General features: G+C 29.2%; 1 protein-coding gene across 1 annotated transcript in view; it reads left to right on the top strand.

The window, feature by feature from the left end:
* The first annotated feature begins 554 nt into the window (after positions 1–554).
* Zdhhc8 (zinc finger DHHC-type containing 8) overlaps positions 555–27,741 on the top strand; it is a 47,398-nt gene continuing 20,211 nt past the window's right edge. Inside the window, 4 exon segments of the mRNA XM_067271944.1 lie at positions 555–930; positions 16,985–17,106; positions 21,126–21,283; positions 23,579–23,751. Coding sequence (XP_067128045.1) covers positions 839–930; positions 16,985–17,106; positions 21,126–21,283; positions 23,579–23,751 — 545 coding nt within the window. The 5' untranslated portion in view covers positions 555–838.

The following is a 27,741-nucleotide window of genomic DNA, read 5'->3' on the forward strand; positions in this document are numbered from 1 at the left end:
TTTTAAAAAACTCTTTCCGGCCTGTGGGCACTAAGAGGGCCTCTTTAAACAAGCATGTTATGGGTTCGGCCAGGCCACAATGAAGCGGCCGGTTGATGAAGAATAGAGCCCGACATATTCGGGACTTATTAAATATTTCTGGGATTAATTTGACCGTGCGGATTCAGTGCCGGGACCTGGATGCTTTTACCTCTTTGGCCATCCCGCCGACTCAAATTTAAACTGAAATATGATCACTGTTAGTAACGATAGTTTCTCGAAAATTACTAATTATTTAATGACTTTTATAAACAATAGACTCTTTAATTTTAAAAATAAATTACAACAAGTTAAACACGGAAACACAAACGGGAAGGATTGTCTGTAAATACACCGCCGTACTGTACCTGTTTATTAGTTTTAATAAAGGTTAGATTTTACATATAAATATATATATTATTTGAATTTTTTATTTTTAACTTATGGACGAAAATATGAAAAAATATAATATGACATAAAATTTATTATCTTAATTACGTTTTAATGCGCGAAAAACACGATTGCGATATTTGGACGCCAGAGGGCGCAGAAGTGGATTTGCGAGAAACGAACTCTACCTCGTCTGAGGAGTAGAATCGTTTTATGAAAAATTTTTTGTGTTTAGTGGTTTAAAACACAATTAAAGTTAATGAAAGACTCGACTAATACAACATTTATCGTCAAATATCAATTGTATGGCTAACGTAGGTTATTTTGTGGTTATTTTTAGGAGGTGTTGGACATCGTTAGAGTTAGGGTTATTTTCAGATGGAACTTGACGACAAATTTTAGCATTAAAAAGAAATCAGCAGTAGAAACAATGTCTAAGTGTAAATCTAAGACCAGATTCATTCCAGCTGTCTGTGCATGGACGTTATTAATATCGGCTACGACTCTATTTTTTGTTTTTCCGTAAGTCTCAATACATTTTTATTTATTTATTTCAATCATTTCCTCTCACCTCGATACTCGCAGGTGTCGCTAAATTCAAAATAAAAGGGATCGATATTATTCCAGGCTATAAAAATAGATTAATTCCAATAGGTAAGTGCTAATAATTGTGCAAATTGGATGGTAAGTTGTGAACTGTGAATGGGGGATTTCCCACCCCCGGAGTGGTAGACCCTGTGGCACCGGCAAAATGTCCATGGGACCCTTTGCCTCCAAAGGTCGGTTTTACCAGTGTGCTACCTATGATCCGGAGAGACTCCGTAAATAATCCGCCGAGGGTGAAATTTTAAGATCGTCGAGTACGTCGAGTTACCTTCGAGTAATATGTACGTACGTAAATCCGTGCCCCGAAGATGACTTCTACTCGTTCTCTATGTTACGATAAAGGTCGGCGATGTGTTTTGAAACAAAATTTGTTATTGTTTTCGAGAAGATAGATATCCGGTTAGTGTAAACTACACTCGGTTTGCGTATAAAAGTGAGTAAATGTGTAACAAAAATATTGACGAAAAATGGGATGCAAACCGGCGTGTGGGTTGCGTGGCCGATCTTTACGAAACCGGCCGGCCAATTGGCTGACGGTTTTTGCGGATGTGATAAAATATCTTTGGAGGAGTAAATAATTATAAATTCCTAATCGTAAAGATAGATTTTGAATGCAAAAAATCTTGGATGTTGACTCTTCCTTTTGAGGTCATTTTAATTTCTATATTAATATTTTGAAATGCAGTTTTTTGACATTTTTCAAACATTATACATTTGTAAGTCAATAGAGTGTAGAATCCTAATTTGTTTATTTTTATATGCAGATATCTGTTTATAAGTTTATTGGACTGTGAGCTTATGCATGTAGTTTTGTTAAAATTATTTAAAAAGTATGGTTTAATTTTCTTAAATTTTTGTCAGAATTATTAAAAATTTAACTTTATCTGAACTGTTAAAAGCTATATCTTGATTATTTTTTGAATATGTGAGCTTTTGAATAATTTTGTAAAAGATAATTTTTACTTTATATTTGAATTATTAATTTAATTATTAATAGTAAATTATGAAAGTATTCTTGAATTATTTTTCTTGATTTTATTTTTGGCTGAAATATGATATTTAGTAGCAGTTCGTTAATCCTGCACCTAAGGAGTCAGAAAGGTATCGGATTATTGATTATTTAGGATTACTACATGCATTATATTTTTACAAAATTGATAAGTTATTTGACATTCGAACATTATAGATATTGCTGTTTGTTTTTTACCGGTGCATGCTGCCGTATGCTTCTGATTTGTTTAATCAGTCTGAAGACGATGCAGTGCACGATTATGCTGTGTCAAGATTAATTGAAAAAACCTGCAGAAATATTAATAAATGTGTTATTGGGCAAAATCAACATTCACAATGATTCGTGTGCAAAGAATTGTTTTTCACACCTGTACTGTTATTTTGCCTGGTTCATTAGCATACCAAATGTCCAAATAAATTTTTACTCGCATAATACCAGCAGATTGGATTATTATTGGACAATTCTGAATTGTTGGCTACTTTCCAGAGGTTGCTGGTTACTGGACATTTTGTATTATCAGTTACTGGATTAACAAGCTTCTGTTGTAGTTCTTTAAATATTACTGATTATCAGTTTTCTTTTGTTCATGTTCTTAAATATTATCAGAGTATTCTGTTTGAAATACACCTAACATACAAGTCTATTGTTTGGTTTGATATTTTAAATCATATCAAATATTTTTATTATTTTAAAAATAATTAAACTTCTATATAATGAAAAATTAAAAAAAAACACTAAGTTATTTAATGTTTCACACTAATTACACTATTTTAATTTTATTAAAGTTTAAGTTATTTTATTTTGAAATGTTTTGTAAGTGTTTTTGATGTTAATTATGACAAAATTTAATTAATTTAGATAATTTATTAAATTTTGTTTAATTATTAGTTATAGCTGATCATAATATTTGAGTGATATGAAATATAGAATGTTTTGCTTATATACATTGTTTTTAAATGAATGAATATGTAATATTTAATTTTAAAAAATACACTTGTAGGTAAATAACAAATTATCGTTTTCTAATCTATATTCTTTTGAATTAATATTTATGCTACTTTTTAAAAATTATTTTTTGTATAGTCATCCACATTGTAGAAAATTATAAAAATTAATATATAATTTACGAATGATTCATCATAAATTTAAATATGTACTGAAATTTTAAGGTAATTAACTCTAATCAAACTAATAAAACTCAATGGCCAATTTATCACTGTAAATGATAAAAGACAAAGTGCAATAGAATTGCATTAGTGCAACAATCCTGTACCAAATATTCAAATTCTAGAAATCAGAATTACCAGAAAACTGACTAGTTTTTAATTTGATGGGCTATAGTACAGCTGTATTCTGCTGCACGACCGCTTTGTTTTGTTTTCCATGGTGTACATGTGCTGCAAGTTCCAGTGTGACTGTTAGGATATGATGTATTAGAAACAGTTTAGCTCTTTACTTTTTATTGCGTATTTTATATTTTAAGTATTGGGTTGTTCGGAAAGTTCGTAGCGATTTTTAAGAGAAATAAAAGAAATTGTTTTAATACTAAAAATATACTTTTATTCCACTATGTATGCGCCATTGTTTTTAATGACGTGTTGCCATCTATGGGGCAGCTTCATGATACCCTCTTCGTAGAACTTTCCAGTTTTTTCTGCGAAAAACTGATCCACGTGGTTTTTGCAAGCTTCCAAACTATCAAAGTTTTTATCATGAAGGGAATTTTGTAGAGAACGGAACAAATGGTAGTCCGACGGGGCAAGGTCGGGTGAGTAAGGGGGGTGGGGTAAAACATCCCAGCTTAGTTCCAATAATTTTTGGCGTGTTCGTAAAGACGTGTGAGGTCTGGCATTATCTTGGTGAAACACAATGCCTTTTCTATTGGCCAGTTCCGGACGTTTTTCTTTAATTGCCATGTTCAGCTTATCCAATTGGGAACAATACTTATCAGAATCAATTGTTTGATTCTGTGGAAGCAGCTCATAGTACAGGATTCCTTTCCAATCCCACCAGACAGTGAGCATGACCTTCTTTGGATGAAGACCGGCCTTTGGAGTTTTTAATGGTGATTCATTTTTCTTACCCCATGATCGTTTTCGGCTGATGTTGTTATAAATGATCCACTTTTCATCACCTGTCACTAAACGCTTCAAAAAAGGGTCATTTTCATTTCGTTTTTCAAGAGAATCACAAATGGAGATGCGATCCAGTAAGTTTTTTTCCGTTAAGTCGTGAGGTATCCAAATGTCATAACGATTCACGTATCCGAGCTTCTTTAGATGTTGAAATACAGTACTGTTTGATGACTTCACTATGTCTGCAATCTCTCGAGTTGTGTAATGAGGGTTTTCATCCAATAATGCTTTGATTTGGTCCTCTTCAATAACAGGAGGTCTTCCTGAGCGAGGAGCATCTTCAAGGCTGAAATTACCCGTTTTAAATTTTGCAAACCACTTTCGAACAGTTGATTCTGATACAGCACTCTCACCATAAACATCACATATCTTTTTTGCTGTTTGTACAGCATTTTTGCGTTTACGAAAAAAGAAAAGAAACAAGTGTCGATAATGCACGTTGTTCGCATCCATTTTTGCAATGAGCCAAATTAAACGCTATTTGAATAATCTTAACGGTTTTTTTGTAACGGACGCGTCTCAAGGTCATTTATCGTAATATTCATTGGTTTGTACAATTCTAATCATTTTCGCGTCAATCGGTGTCTCAACTGTCGGCTATCAAAAATCGCTACGAACTTTCCGAACAACCCAATATATATTTAGTCTGTGTCCAGAAAATAGAAATCTGGACCTTTTCTGGTCCCAGGCTTGCCAGGTATTTGCTCCAGTACTGCATTCATATTGGATACAAGACTGTCCTATAAAAACTTTATTTCTTAAATACAAATAATATTTTTAAATGAATGAGATCTTAGTGGTATTATAGGTCCATTAACAGTAGTTTCAAGATAAGAATTAACTCAATAATTTTAACAGTTTATGCAAAACAAGCTCCTCTTATATACTGTATTAAAGTGCTGTCATATTTGGAACACACTACTTTTTATAGGTTGTTTGGAATTTTTATTTATTTTATGTCTGTTATACAAGTTTTGATTTTAAGAAGTTGGTTGTTAAGTTCATTAAATATTTCAAATGAATTTTAGTTTAATACAAAAAAAGACTGAAAACCTGTTAAAAATGAAGTCAGAACTATAACTTTAAATGTAGTAACTTGTTTAGATGGCAGCATTTTTTTTCTATAAAGTGGAATCTTTTAAATACTGTAAAGTATAGTGTTTTGCACTTAGCATTTTTCTTTCTGACAAGTTTTTAATGTGTGTGACTGCATATTAAATAGCCATGTTTAAATGAAGTAAAGCAAATCAGTTTCAAGGATATATTTTACAAAATAAGTCTGTAAATTAAGAAATTTGTCTGTGTATTCTACTTAAATATGCTAAGTTTATTTTAATTATTCAAAAACAATATAATATTTTAATTTATATATAGTGTATTAATTAATTAAATAAATATTTTTTAATAATTTAATTTTTATTAAAAATTACTACTCTATTTATATACCAGTAATTACGGTTATATTTGCATATTAATTTTTATTTTTCTAAATTAAATGCCATTTATAATTAAAAATTTGAAAAATTTATTGTGATAATAAGTATAAAAGAAAATAAGTCAATAAATCCTTTTATGAAATATATAAAATATATTTTTATTCAATAATATTCAAATACGGTGGGTGATCAGTTAACAAACATCATCTGTTCCAAGACTTTGTTTGCTATCAGAATTGTTCATTAACCAATTATCAATTTACCATAGGTTTTTATGGGAATTTGATTAATTTGTTCTGGAGACTCCAAAAATAAAAAATATAAATAAATGTAGTAAGAAAGTATATATGTAGTAATAAAAATACATATATACACAGTTTTGCATTTTTATTAGATATTTTTCCATTTGTGGGGGTTAAAGAATCTGTCCAATGTCAATTGCTTTTCTCTCTTCTTCAGGATTTTTCAGAAGTAATTAATAGCATTGTAATTGTAGCGATCCCCAAGCCTATTAACCTCATTCTGATTTGGATGCCATTTGGATGCCCATTGTTCTGACATCCTCCTACTTCCTCAAAAGATCTTTGATTGCTTGAGACTTCTTGATATATCTTTCATAGCTAAGATTGTGTTTACTGTAGACCTGTTCAAGCCATATTGACTAGGAACATCAGACATCTTTTGCCCACTCCTACCTTTGCTATTATATCTTACTTGGTTTCTATAGTGAGCACAGTTTTTGACACTCCACTCTTTTTATGCTCCATAATATTATCAGTTTCTTTTTTTAAATAATTAGTTTAGAAAGCATTTACAAAAATTCAGGGAACAGAAATCAACTAGTGCACAAAAAATTATTTAAATGGAAGGTTTGGATGAAATTTGAAATCTGGTATTAAAACATTAACGAATATCAGATGGGACAGTTAAACTCTCACCTTTTGTAAATAAAAACCGACGCAAAACTTAACGAGTACCTGCCCGATAGTCTTGCGAAGACTATAAAAAATTATTTGTCAGAAAGGTAAACAAAAAGCTGGAATTACAAGGGAGAGTTTCAAAATTTGGAGGAATACTATCCGTTTGGTATCAGGTTGAGCGTCGATGTCGACGTCTCCAGAGCTCCAAAAAGTTTCAAATTGTCACCTGGAGATAAGGGAAGACCAATTGGTATTCACTATTTTATGTTGCTTCTTTTTCTGCATGTTTTGTGAAGTGTTTGTTGTCCGAACATAAAAATCTTTTGCGAAAGTGTTTGTTATCCGATCTGAACTGTTCGTTAACCATTCACCCACTGTATATGTAACTATATGTACACTGTATATTTATAAAAGAATTGGTATTTGTAAATACAGGGCAATTTAGAACTTATCAGTGGGACTTCGGGAGCTGATTCTAAGGTGTATATTTGTGGAAAAAAAATATACTAATGAGTCCTACTGTCAGTATTTAAAGCAGCAGCAGTGTGTAACACTGATTTTATAGAAATTTTGAAAACATCATTTCCAAACTCAATGCATTGCAGAAGAGTGTGCTGTATAGCATAGTAGAAAGGAGGGGAATGGTACTCAGCTGGTATTTAGAATGTACAATAAATGCACATTTAAAACATAACAAGATAAACTGCCAATGAACAAGAGAAACTCACTTCTGTAACCTGTTACCGGTGCAAGAAGCTTTTTCAAAATGGTTTAATTCAATGGTTCTCGATCTTTTTGAAGTCGGGGAACACTAAACTTTGACATTTCTTTCCACAGAACACTTACAATACATCAGCTTTAAAGCAGGGTTGTCAAACCTTTTTGAAATCAAATTCACTCAGTCTAGTAGATGACCACATTGGCATTTGCTGATTACATTCCCATACAAAAATTATTTTCCATTGTATTGATTTTTCTTTTGCAACAATTTTTAATTGTATATTTGATTTTTTTGTGGAACACTTGAAGTGGCTTCACGGAGTACCAGTGTTCCGAGAACCACAGGTCTAATTAATAATTAGATACCAAGTGTATTCTAAATGATAAAATGGTATGTTTTTACATTTATACTCAAATACTATTGAATATACAATCCATGTTTATATGGGATTTTTTCATCCAAATATGCTGTAGAATTAGCTCCCTAATTTCTGTTCTGTTGATATGTTCTAAATCAGCCTGTACTGTACATTTCTTATAAATTCATCCGTCATGTATATGTATATTAGGGTTTATATATATTTGCTATAAAAAAAATACAAATAATCTTCAATTTGGATTAAAGAAAATCATTCAGGAGCAAATTCATGTATAAAATTAATAAATATTTTCATTTCTTAAGAACATTTATACTATTCATATTAAAAAACTTAATTTTTAGCTTTTCTTTGTTTTTATTAAAAATTTTAATAAAAAATTTTATTAAAAAATTACGATCCTAATGAAATATTTAAGAAAGAAATCCTTAAGTATACACAACACTAACATAACATGCTTTGTATTTTCATATACAGCTAAGTCTACTTAAGGGAGCATCCTCAGGATTGCTGCATTATGTTCCTTTATCCAAAATAAGATCAACTACTGGGTTATTTGTGATATTCAAATCTTTTTTTCCCTGTCATGTTTTAGAAGCTCCATATAACACTTGGAAATGTGAAATCTACAAGTAATTTTTACTGCACTCCAATTATCAGTTATTTGCCATACAATACATTACAAACTAAAAAGATAAATGTCAGGAGGATAGGAAAAACTTTAGCTGCAGAGGCATATAGTAAGAGTATAGAGGTAGAATGGGATAAGGTAAAATTGGTGACAGCAGTTAGAGAGCAAAAATATTTTAACAGCAGAAAAGATAGAGATCAACAAACACAGTAAGAAAAATGTAGTAATGAAGAAAATTTGAAACCTAAATGTTCTTTTTGTGTGTATTTGATTTTAGGGATGATTGTAAGAGTTAGAGGGTTTTAATGTAAAGAATTTGGTAATTTTTATAAACAGTGCATCTGAATGAGAAACAGGTTTTGTTAATTCATGAGCAATTTCTTTTTCATCTTATTCAACTTCTTCACCTTCCTCCACTCATTTCCTTTAACCACATTGCACATTTCAGTGAATCTCAACAAATACCACTGTGTATATCACTGCCACGCATCCTGGGCAGTGATTTACTGTAAGATAAAAGAAAGAGCCTTATTAATCTTTTTTAGAGTAGTGCCCTCTCATGCAAATTGATACTCTAAAAACATCATTGTCAGGGTTATGATTTAAACTGACTGCATTACTATCTGGTATGTCACTATACACAAAATAAAGGAGAAAATTATGTGTATGGAAGATGTTCTCTTAAATGGACTTGACTATATAATAAAACTGGTTTTTCTTTTGAGGATATCTAAACTTTTCAAAAAATATCTTCTGTAATTTATTAACTAGTTAAAGATGACAATGAATGTCGATACGCTACACTTTACTTCAGTGCAAACGTACAGCTTGAAGGAGAACTACAGGAGACAATGGAGTGTAAAGAGAATTATTGTTACTTTAAAAGAATTTATGAATTTATTTTGAACATAATAAATAGTAAACTGTATTAATTCTCAAATATATTTATTGCTTACTTTGTCTTAAATAAACTGATGAAAACAAAATTTATTAAAAAAAATAATTAAGAAATCTTTAATATTTAAAAAAATATAATTTTGATTTTTATTCTGATGATGATGATAGATCGCATTGTATTAAAGACTACTTTTTATGAGAGAGTAGAATGTCAATAACAGAGTATCATCTTGTCAGTAAGGAAAGTTTTTAAAAATGCTTGTAGAAATGATGTGATTGGCTATTATTAAAGTAAATTATATCATTGTGTAATGTAAGTAATCACTGAGCTGACTCTAGTGTCATCTTATGGACAAAACATACACTTTTTTTTATATTTAAAATTAATTTATATAAGCTAATCTTCAAATTAAATAGCCTGTATTCCATCAACATATATAAGCAAACTATCGTCTGGATTGGACAAGACAGCAGGATTTATAAGGAATTCAAACACACACAGATTATATTATTATTATTATTAATAATAATCAAAAAACTGTTGAAACTTACGAACATTGGATATATTTTACTCAAGTATATTTTAAAATTATTAGGAAAAAGTATGGAAAATCTAAAATTTAAAACTTGTGAAATGATAATGGAGCTTAATGATTGCTAATTATAGCAATTGTCAAACTCTATCATCAAAAATTATGCTCTTGTGTAATGTCCTTAAAATCTAATTGTTAATCTAAAGTATAGTAGTTAGCTTTAGTACTGCGCTATACATTTTACAATATAAATCATTATTTAAAATTTATTTATGCTAGTCTATGCAGCAAAAGAATAGACACGAGTTAGCCCGAGCTGGAAGGGTCTATGTCAGATGAAAGGAGTGGAAAGAGACATACGAAAGCTGATACACGGATCTGAACTCTCAGCTATTTTTACAGTTTTAAGACATTTTTATGTTATCTTTATCATAAATAGTTTGTAGAAATATGTAAAATGATAAAACTGTTCATAATAAAGATAGTATGAAGACATTTTAAAACTGTAAAAAACAAAACAGCTGAGAGAGATCAGATTCATGTGTCAGTTTTCACATATCTCCTTCCATCTCTCTCATCTGACATAGACACTTCCCACTCAGATTGATTCATATGTACAGTACTCTTTTGCTGTAGGGAATAAATAGTGTCAGTAAAAAAATTAATTTTTTTTCTGTGAAATTTTAAAATTTTCTCACTTCTTTCATCATCATATGATTTGGTGGATCAATTATCCAGCTTCCAGAAATCTGGAATTACCAAAAAACTGGTTAGTTTTGAATTTGGAGAACTAGTACAGCTGTAGTTTATCATACAGATGTTTTATTTTAGTTTCCACGGTGTACACATTTCATGATGCTAGTTTCATTATGTTCTTTACTTTCTTTCATTTAATTTTCATCTTAAATACTACACTAAACATGGTGGCTTCAAAACTTGCTAAAGAGGACAAAGACGTTTAGGAAAGGATACTATTCAGGGCTCTCACCACAAAGACACTTAAAGAAGTTTGATACAGATATAAACTGCCTGTCAATCTCTTTGTGGTAATAATCCTGATTGGGAATGCAGCTCTTTCAACTGAAGAGCTGTAACAAATGCTCTTAAAGCATATTATAAAATATTGGATAAGAGAAGGAAAAAGGTACAAGAGATATTTTTACTGCAGTTCTTAACTAGAAAAATCTCAATGTATGAATCTAAATGACCCCGAAAAAGGCCCATCTTATTAATGCTTCTTCATTATGCCACTGTTTTCAAATATGTTTTTAATTTATAACTTTTGTCTTATTTTATTTATAAATATTACATATGTAAAATAATTATGAAATATCCATAATTTTTTTTATTAAATCCATGAACGGAAAGCTGGAGCTTCTTTAAATAAGTTTCACAATGGACTTAAGAAACTGCTAGAGAAAGAGTGAAAGGTTTTTGTGAAATGTATTTTTTTATTAAAATTGAAATATTATTAAGGTAATAATATAGCTTTTAAAATTATTTTTGATGTAATTTGATCCAAAATATTAAAAAAATAAACATGTTGAATTTTTGATAGCTATCCATAGTGTTAAATTTCTAACTTTAATTTGTAGTCAATTTTCATACTGAAGTAGCTAATATCATTTAAATATTTTTCCTCAATTTACAAAAAATTTACTTTTTTTGAACCATGTTGGGAACCTAAGCACTTTGTAAAACGTGGCCTTGCTGTATACATTAGTCTAGAATCCTAGTTTAATTCTATATTCTATTGGATCCTGATCATTGGATGTACAATGAAGTTAGCTGAAATCATGTGTTTTAGTGTAAATTTTTGTTGAATACACATCCTTTTTTAAAATACATATATCTACAGTTAAGATTTCCTGACAGTGCACCGAATAGGCACTGAATAGTCTGTTCAGTACATTAGCCCTCTTTAAGACATTTGTATGCCCGAAATGTGTATCGGTGTGTAAGATATTCCTGAATAAAGAGTGATGTTAAAGGTGCCCAGTTTCTACCCATGCACCCTGTTGTGAAGTAAAGAATAACAATTAAATTACAAAATAAATTCATAGATTTATTCAAAAGGAAGCATGTCCTTGAATAACTGAAAATAGTTTATAATATCAATTTCAGAAAAAGAACTAAAGTCTTAAATGCTAATTAGATAACATATTCAATTAACTAAAGTCGTAATTTTATGTATTATAAACATTTTTGATTAATTAAATTGAAATATTAAATTTATCCTCAAATGCATCATTTGAATGTAAAACAAAAATTGAAATTTAACAATCTATTATAATTATAAGGCATTTGGGTAAATGTTCATTTTTATTTAATTTTAGATTGATACTGTGTGAAAAACTGATGTTTTTGTTCTAAAATTACGTGTGTACCCATTTTCGTTTCCATATTTGCAACGAACTTTTTCTCATTACAAATCCCTGATTTATAGGAAGAAACTGAATGTTAAATAAAATAAATAATTGTACTGACATAAATTTAATTATATCTGTTAAAGTGCCAGACAAGTCTTGTTTTAATTGTATTAAAATGAAACACAGTTAAGGCAGTTTGATCTTTCGTAAGAAAAATCATACCTTGCCACACCAAAGAAAATTTTATGAACTAAGTAATGTAACAAAATACAAATTGTATCAAACTTTTGATAAACATTAAATTTTAATATAAAGCTGAATAACAATATTGGCCGGATAAAATCACTTATTTTTGTAACCACTCTGGTGAAAGCTGGATTAGGAGGACATAACAAATTTGTTTATTTGTCTAGAAACCGTTTTTCAGTGGTTACCAAAATAATTAAATTTTAAATTAAAACGCTATCTTAGAAATGTTTATATCCAGAAAACCAAATGATATTGTTTTGTTTAAATAATGGAGGAACAGAGTTGTTGAGACTTTGTATGGGGACCTGGATAGAGTAGGGCCCTTTAGATGAAATAAATAGAATGTTCCTTTATTAATTAATATAAAGGAATCTTAAAGATTTTATTTCCTGTTAGTAAAGGGATACAAATCATTACGGGCTCCTAAGTTTCTCTTGGCTTGGAGAAAAAAATCCTTATTGCCTCTCTTGATGTTGCTACGGAAGAATGAATTAAATGCTTCTCAAAAATTCTTCAAGAAATTTTGTGAAATATTCATATGCATTCTGCAAAATTAGGAAAGCATTATCCACATATTGAATCAAAAAGTGTATACTCACATACACAGCTATTCAAATTGAATACTCGAAAAGTGAAAAATCTCATATTTCAAATTGCATATTAAAAATTCTTCTAAAAATGCAGATAATGCTAATTCCATTGGAGCTCCATGACTAGATCTGTAAATTTTAAAGTTGTGCTCAAAATAATTATTTAAAAAAAATAATTTTATTGTATTATATGATATGATAAAACTTGATTTATATGAAAACTTTTGTAGATGATGTGTGTCAAAAGTTAAAACAGATCAATGTAATGGCATTTTTTTGTAAATTAAAGATTAGCAATCTAATAATAAAATACCAGGTACATAAAGAATTACATATTTTAAGTTGCAGTGGAGAGTGGCTAGATCTATTTGAATGAAAGGACCAGCAACAGTTCCATTCAATTTCAGTAGTGTTCTACAGAAATGAAGTTAAACAAATTCAAATTCTCTGTATAATTTCAGACCATCTCCAAATTGGAATTAAACTTGGATAAAATCAACAAATCAAATAATTTTAAATGAGTATTGATTGCATTGAGTTTCAACTTGGAAAAAATTGAGAATAATCATGAAGTTTGTCTAATTATTATCTAATGTGAATGTGGAAAAAGAGTTAAAGAAAAGACAGTCTCTAAATATTTGAAAGGAGGCACTATTTCTAGTTCTTAATCATTTAACCAAAACTTATTCAACTTTCAATCAGAACAATGCAGAATTTTTCAATTTGTTATTGCTTTCTAAGAATATAAGTATATTAAACAACCTGAAGCCCGATAATATATACATATGCAGCCAAATGATCACCTTAAATTTTAGATATAACCTTATGCAGTTAATCATGCGTAAGGTTATATCTAAATTTAAATACATCTGGAAGCAAAGGCTTGCTTGGGGTCTGGATGGTGCGACTGGCAAGCGCACTGCACGGAAAGTGAAGGCTGTGGGTTCAGGCCCTGCCACAGGCCAGTTTTTTTTTTTCCAGATGATTCTAAATTGTTTATTAATTATTTAAATTATAATTATTAATTTAGATAACAGATGGCACCTAATTCTTAGTAGCAAATTACTTAGTATTAATTATTAAAAATAGTGGATTTATAGCCTGTGTTTTTAAGGCAATTGTTTGGTTATGTTTCTAAGAATATTATTGTACAAAATATATATTTTACAATAGAAAAATACATCAAATAAAAATAAAATTATTCAGAATTATTTTATTTTATGGCATATAAGATGAACTTTCATCCAGAAATGGCTCAAATAATTGCCCTGTATCTTATATGTGAAGTTACAATTTTCTATAGGCTAGTGATTTTTTCAAATATCTTCAGTACGCTTCAGTGTGACCTCTATCTAACCCAAGTCTTGAATAAAAATGCTATTGTTTAATTAAACATATTATTATTACTAATTTTAATTATTTAAAATAGAATTATTGTAAATGTTAGCTTGATAATGTGAAACAATTATTAATCAAAGTTAAGCAATAACTTTTCTCAACACTTATACATGATACTATATACTTGACCACCCAATATAATTTACAGGTGATCTCTAACTTTTGGACAACTTGTATTCTTGTACATAATACTTTGATATTCCTGAATTGTTTTTCATACATCAAATTTGCACTTTCATATACTGTACAGTATTTTAGCTAACAAAAATTTTTTAAACCATTTTTGGCCTGTTTTGGTTTTGGTAATAGCAAAATCATTTGTAAAAATTAGTTTTTATTGTCTGTTTTCTGTTTAATCTGTGGTTTTTAACATTTTAAATAATGCTTTATGCATGACATCTGGATGGCCAAATGGTCAAGGTGGCAGCCTACTGCTCTGGGTTAATCCAGGATCAAATCCAGATGGCTCAAAAAAAGCCCCAGGAATTTTTAGGTGGTGGTCCATCTGGATATGTCAGGCCCTGTCCCTCACCACCTGGCTACCTCATTGTGGGTTTGGCCGAATCCGTAATGGGCTAGCTAAAAGAGGTCCCCTTAGTATCCACAAGACAAAAAGCGTTTAAAAAAAAGGATGGAACTTCTTCACATGTTTCTTTATTGCTAAACTTTTGAAACAGATTAAGTCTGAAAGATAGGGATTGCCTGCATTCTTACTCTTTGTTCCTAATACATCTAAATAATTGGATTATGATGTACTGTTAAAAGTATGGCTTGACACTCATTTGATATGAATTCTTTTAAGAGTTTTGTTTTTACATTGTACATTTTACACTGTGAAGTGTATTCTTGTGGAATGTCAGTAAAATATTTATGAAAGAAAATTTGTGGTATAAAATATTGATGACAATTTTATTTTGAATTATATTTATAAGTAGTTTTTTGTTCTGCTTAAGTGTTATATACATGTTTTTATATACTATAATTTAATATTATACATATTTAGACTAGATTCTTTTTGTTTTTTGATGCTAGCTTTAGAATTCATTGCAATGCATGAATGACTGTATTATTCATATTTAACAGGAAATGTCAATGTATTGGAACGATTTACAGTCTGCTTTATTCCATACAATAGAATAAACCTGTTGAAATTTTTTTAGGAGGAAATTGAATGTATTGTGAAATTTGACTGAACTTGAAGCAATTATTCTATTCCATTTTAATTAAAACACACTATTGACTGCATTATTGTCACCCAAATCATTTCAAGTGTTTCGTGTTTAGTTACTACAGTAATGCTTGAATGATTTCATAAAACCAAAATTGTTCTAGTTTTATTATTAAATTTCATAATTTGAATCATTATAAAATGGTACAACCAAAACTATTCCTTTAATTCCTTCCAAAAAGCGAAAGTGAAAAAATAATAATGAGTTTCAGCAAAACTTGAATATGAAACATTAGTATATAAATAATTATTGTTAATACTTATTTTGTTTCCTTTCATATGAGATATGAATCTGATAATTATACGTAATAAGATAATATGTTGAGGTAAACCTAGTGTGAAGTTAATCACTAAGATTCCTTCAATAGTCACAGCTTATGAGGAAGTCTTCATCAGCAACATGTACCAAGAATTGGTGAGCCATTTTCAAGTTACAAGAAGAGAAATTATCAAATTTCTTTTGATAATCTTGGCCTTATTCAGGCTCATGGAAACTATTTGTTGAAGTTTTACTGTTCACTCAAGATTAAGCCAGCTAGTATGACCTGATTCTGATAGTCTGTCTTACACCAATAGTGAAAAATAAAATAATAAAGTAAAATAAATGATTCAATACAAGAGGATGTTATGCCATATAATTTTCTAAAAATTATCGAAGACTAAATACAATTAAAAATTTTTGATATCTTCGCATATCCTTCACAACCACAGGAACACACAATTACCACGAGCAGAGTTGATCTTTCTTTTGAGGCTCTTCCCTGCTTACGAATATGTAAATTGATTAAATGTCCCTCTGGCATCAGATTCTTGTAAAAATATTTCTTGTAAAATTTATAAAAATCCATGATGAAATATGTTTTTAAAAATATTAAAGATATTTTAATGAGAATATTTTTCAAAAAGATTTTTAGAAATATCTTTGATATACAAAATCTTAAACAAATACTTATTTCATCCTGAGATTTTTATAAATTTTAAAAGAATCTGGTGCCAGAGGGACATTTAATCAATTTACATATTCGTAAGCAGGGAAGAGCCTCAAAAGAAAGGTCGACTCTGCTCGTGGTAATTGTTTGTTCTTGTGGTTGTGAGGATGTGTGAAGACAAAAATTTTAGTAATATGTCAAAGTAGCCCAATTTAATCCAGCAATTGTTTTGCATATTAGTCATCTTCTCAATTGATCATTTTTCCAAATATTTCTAAATTATTAATTTATTACTGATTAGAATTAGTTAATTTATTTGTTACAAGATTACTCTTATATAAAATTGTTATGTCAAACTATTTCATAAGAATATTGATAGATACTTGATTTTTTTATTAGGTGTTGAATGGCTTTCTGTTATCTACTAAGAAAATCAGAAATTGAAATGTTACTGTATATGATAATTAAGAAAATATATGTAAATGATTAAGATGAAATTATGCACATTTTTTTCAATTTTTAATACAAATTTTTATTTTTTTCCAGATGTCCTTATTTGACAATTCATTATCATATTGCTGTACCTATATGTCAAGGAATCATAACCTTTTTTGTTATTGCTAATTTCACACTAGCCACATTTACGGATCCAGGAATCATCCCTAAAGGTAAGGAAACTATACAGAGTCAAAATTGTTATCTATGCATTATGAAATTAGTTTTCATATTTAGGAAAAATTATCAAACAATTACAAAGTATTAAAATGTATGTGAGAAAGACTTTAACAGAGAAAGAGAACTCATAAAATTAGGCTTTTTAGACAACAACAGAAATCATCAAGCAAATGAGTTAGTCAGATATTTTATTTCCTTGTGAAAAATACATCTTTTTAAAAAACACTTAACTTGTACTTACACAAGCAAAGTCTTTATGCAAATATATAATAATTATGTTAAAAACTTTTATTTACTATTTCATGTTTCAGTTTATAATGGAACCTTGCTTAATGAGCATAATTCGTTCCAGAATTTTATTCGTAATGCGAAACAATATTTTCCGTAGAAATTGATGTAAAATACGATAATGTGTTCCACGCCAAAAAAATACTCAAATATTTTATGTACGATGTTTATTCAAAGAAAATTATGCAATATACATTGTTAGGAAGCGTGAATCATCCTCATCTTTTCTTCTAGCGCAGAATTAACCAACCTGTAATGCAAATTAATTTGCATAAAACCAAAAAAAAAAAAAAAATGAAAAAAAATGTCTCAAACAACCAAACAATATGCAAAATTTTTGGGCTATGTAAATGTTATAATTAAATATTAGAAATTAATTAATTTGACTAGAGATAGGCAATTATGCTTCCGTTTTGTATTAAATTTAATAATTATAATTAATTAATTTTTTATTTAGACATTTCTAAAATTTAATTTGGAATTGGTCATTAAATTTAATACGAGATGGCAGGATAACTGCCTACCTCTAGTCAAATTAATTAATTTCTAATATTTAATTATAGCCTTTATATAGCCCAAGAATTTGGCATATCGTTTGGCGTGTTTATTATACAATGGGCAATAGTTGTTAATGTTTATATGTAATATGTAGGAACACAAGTTTGGGAAAATATCTGATTACAAGTGAGAGTAAGATGCTAGTGGAACGAGTGCTAAACACAGACTGATGGAGCATGTGCACAATCAGGACTTTCCCTCTCCTTGTCACTCGTTATGCAAAACATTGCTTGTTAAGCGAGTTATTTTTGTTACAATTTGTAAATTTACTTCATTCAACACCAGAATATAATCAATTACGTACCTCTAAAAGCCTGTTACCAGTGTGTAATTAACATCAAAACGAAAAAATTAAATTTCATGAACGTTTTTGAATCTTTTGAGGTTATTCAGGTGGTGACAAATTTCCATTAGAATGTCTTTAAATACGAATATTATTCGAGGTTCTTCTTCAGGTGGTGATGAATTTCTGTTAGAATATCTTAGAATGTCCATTAGAAGAAGAACCTTGGAAGGTTTGAAAACATTCGTGAAATTTAATTTTTTTGTTTTGATGTTAATTACACACCGGTAACAGGCTTTTAGAGGTATATAATTGGTTACAATTTGTTTTGCTCGTTATGCGAGATGCTCATTAAGTGAGGTTCCACTGTATTTAAAATTATTCAATTTTGTCACAGTTCTGCAGTGTGCAAGCTAGAATTCAGGTCTAAAACAATCTACAGGAAAAAGCATTAAATATTTATATGATTTTTATCAGTAGTTTTGTGTTTAATGTCAATCTTGTGATTATGTCATTATTTAGACAAATGTAATGCCCTCTGATGATCAATATATGCTGTAATTTGCACTGACAGAATGAATTGAACAGACCCTTCTGAATATCAGTATCAGTATATCAGTATTAAAAGATTTTCAACAATTTTCACACAATAATCTAATAAAGTGACTTGTTTTCTCAAGAACCATGACTCCATTTCTTCTTATGTAGCCATCACCAGTATTTCTTTGCCTCTTCAGGATATTATCTTTCCATTTTTCTGACTTTGTTGTTCTTTTTCATTCTCTATTATTATTTTTCTAAAAGAAATTAAAACAAGCAGAGATTATAGTAAGTAAAAACAAGTGTGAGATAAGCAGGGGGCCACAGGGCAACTCCCTAATGTGTACTTAATCTGCATGGATCGGTAAGATCCGATCTTTTTGTCGTTTAGCTGGTTTAAATCGAGTGGTGAGGAAGGTGAGCAAGTTGGCAGATGTTCGTGTTTCGGAGTGATAAGAGACAAGTTTAACAAATAAACAAAGCATAATATGACTAAATCTGGATTACAGGAGGTTCTAAGAGGATGGACATGGTTAAATGTGGTTAAATACTAACAAAGTTATCTACAAAAAGGGTAGCTCTTAGCTATGCCTATTCCCGTTAGCAATGGAGAGAGAGTTTACAGATTGCTATCAAAAATACCTCTATGTGGGGAGGAACTGTATTCGACGATCGATCTGTAGGAAGAATCGTAGTCTTAACAGTCTCTCCTTTCATTCAACATGTTGAATCGTAGTCCGTGTCCTTCGTCTTCTCAGGCAGGATTGAGGACTTGGAGACTAAATGTGCAACATCTCAAGTACCACTTTCTTTCGGTCGCTCCGAGCTTCCAGTAGCTCTCACTTTAATACTATTGTCATGGAAAAGAGGTCACGTGATCGTCAAATGTTGACAATGACAAAGCATTTTGACAGCTAGGTGTCAACTTTCCCACTGACTTGTTATTACAACCAGTGACCTCCGCACTGATTCTCCGTTTTTCTATCGGGGATATTTGCATGTCGAAAAAACACAATTAACATTAGTTTTAAAAGTCCGCTTAAAAATTCGCAGACTCACACAAGCATTCACATACCAAAGGAGGTGGCCATATAAAAACAGTTATCACTAGTATGAGTAAGGAGCAAAGTAATGATGGTGCTTCAAAATAGCTTCATATTCATTTCCATTTTACAGACTAATATCACTTCCTTTGTATTACTATGTAAATTTTCAGTAGATAGATCAGTTCTTTAAAATATGAAGCCACACTGGGTGGTTGAATGCCTCTAAACTGCAAGGAAAATTTGTAAATTATAGAATGTCTGTCATTTATAAATATTCCTTGGAGTTTTCACTGATCATTTAGTTTCTTGTTATTACTGTATGATTAGTAATAACTCTATAGTAGTATATTTTTAAACATTGGTGATCTGTTACCCACTAATTAATGACCTGATTCATCAGTATATACCTAAATTCTTTCTTTTGTTCAGAAAATAATTTTTCTACATTTCAGTAAATAATTTTAAAATATTTCAGCTTTAATTAATTAAATATTTTATTTATGAAAAATAAGAAATATATATATATATATATATATATATAAACACTTAAAATTATTTTTAATAATTGATATAATATATATATATTATATCAATTATTAAAAGTAATTTTAAGTGTTTTTTTCATCTCATAAAAACATCATTGAAAAAGTTTTACTATATTACAAAAGAAAGTAAAAGAAATTATATCAGAATAATTGAGATAACACTGGTTTTTGGTATTAATCAAATTTTCAACATCCAGATTGATTGAAGTCAGTTTCAGTCTTTTATCATTTTTAATACCCAGGTAATTCTTACACTTGAGGTTTTCAAGAACATTAAAAAATTAAAATATTAAGTGATTGAAAATGGCATCATATTCTTTGTTGCCCTGTTCTTTAGTTAAAAAAAGAAATCAGAACATATAGAACTGTAGATCTATTGTACTAACATTGCTAAATATCAGTTTTAAGAATGAGTTGCACAGAGCCACTTCTTTCTTAAAGGTAGAACTGTATCAAATTTTTAAAAATGAAAACATTGAAATGGCTCTATTAAATATACAGATTTTAAACTAAGACATTTATAAATTCTAATATATATGTATAAAAGTATATTATAATTAAAATTAATTTACTGAGAAAAAAACAAGTTTTAATGTATACTTTCTTTTTATTTTACTTTCTTTGAATTTCTACAAAATATTTTTTGAAAGAATTTACATAAAAATTCCATTGCTTTTTCTTTCCATTTCTGTTATTTAGTAAATTTTGAATTTATTGATAAAATTTATTTATTTCTTTTAAAATGAATATAGCAACTCTAGACGAAGATAAGGATGACGATTTTCGTACACCACTTTATAAAAATGTAGAAATCAATGGAATATCTGTACGAATGAAATGGTGCGTCACTTGTCAGTTTTACCGCCCACCTCGATGTTCTCATTGCAGTATTTGTAACAATTGTATTGAAGTAAGTATTACATTTATTATTAATTGATTCACGTTAGAGTATGTGTTTTGATATTTTTATGCCCTTAGTTATATTGACTTTTGAACTAATCAAGATACAATCAATTCTTTTCAATTTTAGCATAAACAATTTTTTATTTGGGGATATACAACTTTTCTTTTTTCTCAGAAATCAATAAATTAAATTTATTAAATATATAAAAGTCTCTGTAATCCGAACAAAATATACTTGTAAATCGGTAGACTATCTTTCAGCCAACTGCTAATAACTTCTTTTATTTAGTATGGTAAATGCATTTCGGTCCTATTTTACATCATGGACCCTCTTCAATACCTTCATACTCCCGGATCTTATACGCGCTTCTACTGCACTAATACAGCTAATTTACATGTAAATATTCACACAGTTGTTGACTGTAGTGCTAAAAAACAATTAAAAGATTACATTTAATGTACAACTCTAATTTGTTATATGTTATAAAACCGAATTTAAAAAATTAAAAAAAAAAAAAAATTAAAAAAAATACAAAATTACATACGTTTTTGGCGACTTTGGGATCAATTCCGTACAATATATATATATACCGATAAAACATCACTGTGGTATACAATTTTCAGTGGTAATATGTCACATAACTAAACCGTACAAATTTACACACTGTAACAGTCGTTATACAGCACTATCCCACTGCGCCATCTATCAGAGGGTACCATCTCTGATCAATTTGCATACCGTTAGAAATGTTGATCAAATTATTATTTTTACTATGGTTGTATTTTATTATTTCTATGTGTTCTTTAAATTTGCGTTTATAAATATCTCGTTCATTATGTAAAATTTGTACACTATTTCTATCAATTTGACAATTATTATTAACAACATGAGGGTACCAAGGAGAAACATTATTTTTCAAACGCATAGCTGCTTCGTGTTCTTTAATACGTTTTTCCAATATACGTCCTGTTTCCCCAATATAAACTTTCGGGTTCTGACAGTTGCAATTAATTTTATACACAGTACCAATCTTTTTTTCTTTATCGATTTTAATTGGGTTAGTTTTTACTTTAATATTATTTAATATTTTATTGGTCAAGGACGGGGCCAACACAATTTCATCATTTTTTAAAAAATTTATACACTTATTATATATAATATCCACATAAGGGAAACTATTATAGAGATGTTTTTTATTCTGCTTAATATTGACCAATAAAATATTCTGCGTCCTTGACCAATAAAATATTAAATAATATTAAAGTAAAAACTAACCAATTAAAATCGATAAAGAAAAAAAGATTGGTACTGTGTATAAAATTAATTGCAACTGTCAGAACCCGAAAGTTTATATTGGGGAAACAGGACGTATATTGGAAAAACGTATTAAAGAACACGAAGCAGCCATGCGTTTGAAAAATAATGTTTCTCCTTGGTACCCTCATGTTGTTAATAATAATTGTCAAATTGATAGAAATAGTGTACAAATTTTACATAATGAACGGGATATTTATAAACGCAAATTTAAAGAACACATAGAAATAATAAAATACAACCATAGTAAAAATAATAATTTGATCAACATTTCTAACGGTATGCAAATTGATCAGAGATGGTACCCTCTGATAGATGGCGCAGTGGGATAGTGCTGTATAACGACTGTTACAGTGTGTAAATTTGTACGGTTTAGTTATGTGACATATTACCACTGAAAATTGTATACCACAGTGATGTTTTATCGGTATATTATATATATTGTACGGAATTGATCCCAAAGTCGCCAAAAACGTATGTAATTTTGTATTTTTTTTAATTTTTTTTTTTTTTTAATTTTTTAAATTCGAGTTTTATAACATATAACAAATTAGAGTTGTACATTAAATGTAATCTTTTAATTGTTTTTTAGCACTACAGTCAACAACTGTGTGAATATTTACATGTAAATTAGCTGTATTAGTGCAGTAGAAGCGCGTATAAGATCCGGGAGTATGAAGGTATTGAAGAGGGTCCATGATGTAAAATAGGACCGAAATGCATTTACCATACTAAATAAAAGAAGTTATTAGCAGTTGGCTGAAAGATAGTCTACCGATTTACAAGTATATTTTGTTCGGATTACAGAGACTTTTATATATTTAATATATTAACAGCCGTCATTACAAATTTCAATAAATTAAATTTATATATAATTATTATCTATATATTTATTATTATTATTGAATTCAAATAAATTTTAAAAACATATGAAATGAAAGTTATTTCATTCTAGTTTTATTAATTATGATTATTGTAATTTTTCAGACATTTGATCATCACTGTCCATGGGTTAACAATTGCATTGGCCGTCGCAACTATCGATATTTCTTTCTCTTCCTTGTATTTTTGAGCATTCACATGATTTCTATTTTCAGTTTATGTATAATTTATATTTTGAATCATCAAGAAAAGCTCCATCACAGAGACACTATTATAACGTATCCTTTTTTCAAATAATGTTTGAACTAGTCTCGTTAACTAGTAATACAAAAAGACTATCAGTTATGACGATAATTAAATACAATTAAATAATTTTTGTTTTCTTTCTTACAAAGACTGCATTTTATATAGAAAAAAGTTACTTTTGAGCTAATAAAATTTATAATTTTCAAAAATGAATAATAAATAAATAGCTGAGTAAAAGACATGCTCTCATCATAACATAACTAATCATATTTAAAGCAATTCTTATTATTTTGTTTTTTAATTATAAAAATTGTCATAAAAAAATAATTTTATATGACGATTAATTTTTATAATTAAAAAAAAATAATAAGAATTGCTTTAAATATCTTTTGATCTATTTGTAAATATGTTTATGATTGTTTATAACTTGTTTATATCCTGTAGAACAGTGCTTCTCAAAGTGGTTGTTGACTATTGCTGTTCTGCAAGCCCAGCAGTTTGTAATTTGTAGACAGTTTGTAGGAAAGAAAAATAATTTTTAAAACCCTATTTTTCTAAACACACCTTACATTAATGATCGTAAAAATCATTAATTGTTCACTTTGTGTACTTTTCTGGTCAAGCCATGAATGGGAGGTCATACAACTCTCTCTGATGTACTTTTATGTGTTGTAAGAGTCTCCTTTACTTTTTACTTTCCTGGCTGTTACGTATCCATAACAAGGGAAAGTACTGGAATCGTATCAAATTTTACCCTCAGAGTTTTTTGCATATCTCCACATTTTGAGATCTAAACCCAAAAAAGTAAAGAAAAAAAAAGACAAAAAATTCCTTGAGAGTGTATGTGTGCGCTGGATTCTATTTTGTTTAATGTCTTAGGATGGAGTGAAGATAAAGAAAAAGTTTGGCTTGTCTGCTTGTATATAAGGAGCAATGATGCTATTAAATTTTGATGGTGAAAGACTGATAAGGGGATCGTGTGTCGTATGTCGAATAGGGTCGAGCTTAGTGAAGATGTTATAAGTTATAAGCATTTACAGTTTTTTATGAAACTGATTACTACCTTTAAAGTTAAGCTTTTTGCCATTCAATAATAATTAAAAATATAGAAATTTTTTATAACAGACGGCACCACAAACAATTTTATTTATTATACAGTAATACCTCGACTTACGCGAACCCGGAGTTACGCAATTTTCAGATCTCATCGATTTGTCTTTTGTTTGAGTGCCACGCGACTCTTGACTACTCACTCTCCCCATACTATCGTTCAGCTTACATGTTCGGACGTGTTGTGCAGAATCAAATTTATTTTGTGTTATTTATTTCTGTGTTTGTTATATCTACGGAGACTTGAGAGACTGTTCAATTGAAGAGGGATAGTTTAATTGAAAAGGGGTTACAAATTTTAGAAAATTTAGACTTCAATGAAGAGTGCATTTCTTCTACAAAATGAGAAATAAAAAAAATTATTAGCATGCTACGAGGAAATTTTGCAGGAGAAAAAAATCTTTCGGCCATCAGACGACTTTATTAGATTTTATGAAGCCTTCTACATCAAAATAACTTCGGTTTACGATTTTAATAATATAATTTGTTATACATATGTATTATCTAAGATTTTATTAAACATTTGTTTTCTAAATTATTTTTTTTAGTCTCCGGCCCCAATTAAAAATAATTTATATCTATTTATATGGGAAATTATACCCCACTTACTCGAATTCGACTTATGCGGTTATCACTCGGTTCCACCTATCACGTAAGTTCGGGGTATTACTGTATTGTGATTAAAAATATAAAAGTTATTTTCTAAATAAAATCTCATAACAGTGAGGAAAGTTATGCAACTCATTGCTGGCAGGACTAGTTGATGCCATCACTTTCAATGTGATGTCAAATGAGATTTCTGTAATCATATGACTGTTTTCCTTTGACAATCTTGTAATGCCATTGTTTATGATATCACTTGTGATGTAGTTCTAGAGTCAATGAATATTTCCAGTATCTCTGTAAACTATTACTCAAAGAATTTGTTTACAAAATTATGAAAATCAGCAATTAATGTATTGCTTATAGCTCTGTGCTACAACCTCATATGGTTTTTATTGGCAGTGAATTAACTAATAAGCAATACATATAAAATATCTACAGTGATACATCAGTAATGAGCAAGCTTTTCTGGTGTGGGTTGCAAGGGAACTTTGTAGGCTCTGGCTGGCTATATACATTTTTTTATGGAGTATCAACATATCTGATATCACCAGTACACTAAGTACTAAAATGATAAGTTATATGTTAATAATATGCAAACTAGTAATATATATAATTTATTCTGTTCTTTTTACTGGTCGAGTTTAGTTTGAATGTTCTTCATCAGTAATATCAGCTTACTTAAGATTATTGTATTTACTTGCATATAAGGTGACCTCACATTTAGGACGAGGTGTGACTTTAAAGATCAAAATAAAGAAAATTAGATTTATTAATACAATTCTAATTTCATGTAATCACAAGTAAAATATCAAATGAATGTAAATGCACACATTGTCCCGCACAAATTACTGATATTTTAAACTTTAAGAAAAAATCTTGTAAAATCGACAACATAAGTTGTTCACATAAGGCTGGACAATTGGGAACCTTTTTTTTTTTGCCAATTCTTAACAGTCGAATCCACTCTCCGTCGATTACACTTACGAGTTTCTTGGAATTCTGATTTTCGAATAATCATCTGTTTTCACATGGGAATGGATTAAAACTTACATCATGTTCCTGTGTGATTTTGGAATTTCAATCTGGAATTTAATTCAAAAGCTTTGCTTTTCCTGCTGCTATTCATCTTTACTCCTGACAATATACAAGAATGATTTAAACGACCCAGATAAAATACTTATGTTTTTAAATACAAGAGGGTGAGCATCCGGTAAAAAATGTGAATACACATTTCACAAAAATTATTTGCAAAAATGCAAAGAACCTTTTGCTCGTGCTTATAGGATGACCTAGGAATTTGAAGCTGTGGTAAATGAATAAAAATTTCGTCTTATATGCGAGTAAATATGGTACATAATGACATGAGACAAACAAGAAAATAAAATTACATTGCCAAAGCTCTGGGAGCTGTAGGTTGTCCAGCATATTAAGTTTTCTGTTTTAGAATATTAAAAGAAACAACCATATCATTTGCCAAGATATATTAATTGATAATATAATAAATAGCATTAAAAAACTGTTAAATTATTGAGTATAAAATTTCTATGTATTTACAAATTACATTAATCAGTTAGACTTCTGTTTATTATTAGCTTTTTTTACATTTTTATCATATTAGTTAATGTACATGTTTCATAGAAAGGCAGTCTTTGGCTTTCAGACAGTTTATTTCTTTGTACATAATACTTGGATATCTGAATTGCTTTCATATGCCGTATTTGGATGTTATTAAGTTTTTGGCTGCTAAGTAAAAAGTTGAGCTATTGTGAGATGGTGCTTTCTACTGGTTTTAGTAACAGTAAAATCATTTATGAAAATTACTTTGACTTTTTTCTGTTTAATGTAACATTTTAAATGATATTTTATGCATTATTACATATTTTATATAAAAAAAGTCAAACTTTTCTATCTTAATTAAGAGATTTTATAATCTTTTATAGCTTTGTGGATAAGGAACTCCTTTTATAATGTCAATTCTGTTGCTTTGAGTTCTGGACATTTGTCTTTCCTACACATTGTTCAAAAGTCTAGGACTGTCTGTAATATAAGATTATATTATTAGAGCTGAATTTATTTTGATTTCATATTTTTGTTTTAATTAGATATGAAATCTTTCTCGACGGTATTTTACCTAAAATAGTTCTAAATTTTTCTTATCTTGTTTGATGTTAGGTAATGTGAAATTGGATATTTTATTTTAGTTCTTTTTAAAATCAAGCTCAGCTTTCTTACTTTATAATTATTTTTATGTTTAAACTGAAATACTTTTCAAATTTAAATATTGGTTTATTTAATTTCCTTAAAAT

The sequence above is a fragment of the Centruroides vittatus genome, unplaced genomic scaffold (genome assembly GCF_030686945.1).
Source record: "Centruroides vittatus isolate TY-2023 unplaced genomic scaffold, ASM3068694v2 contig_409, whole genome shotgun sequence".
NCBI lineage: Eukaryota > Metazoa > Arthropoda > Arachnida > Scorpiones > Buthidae > Centruroides > Centruroides vittatus.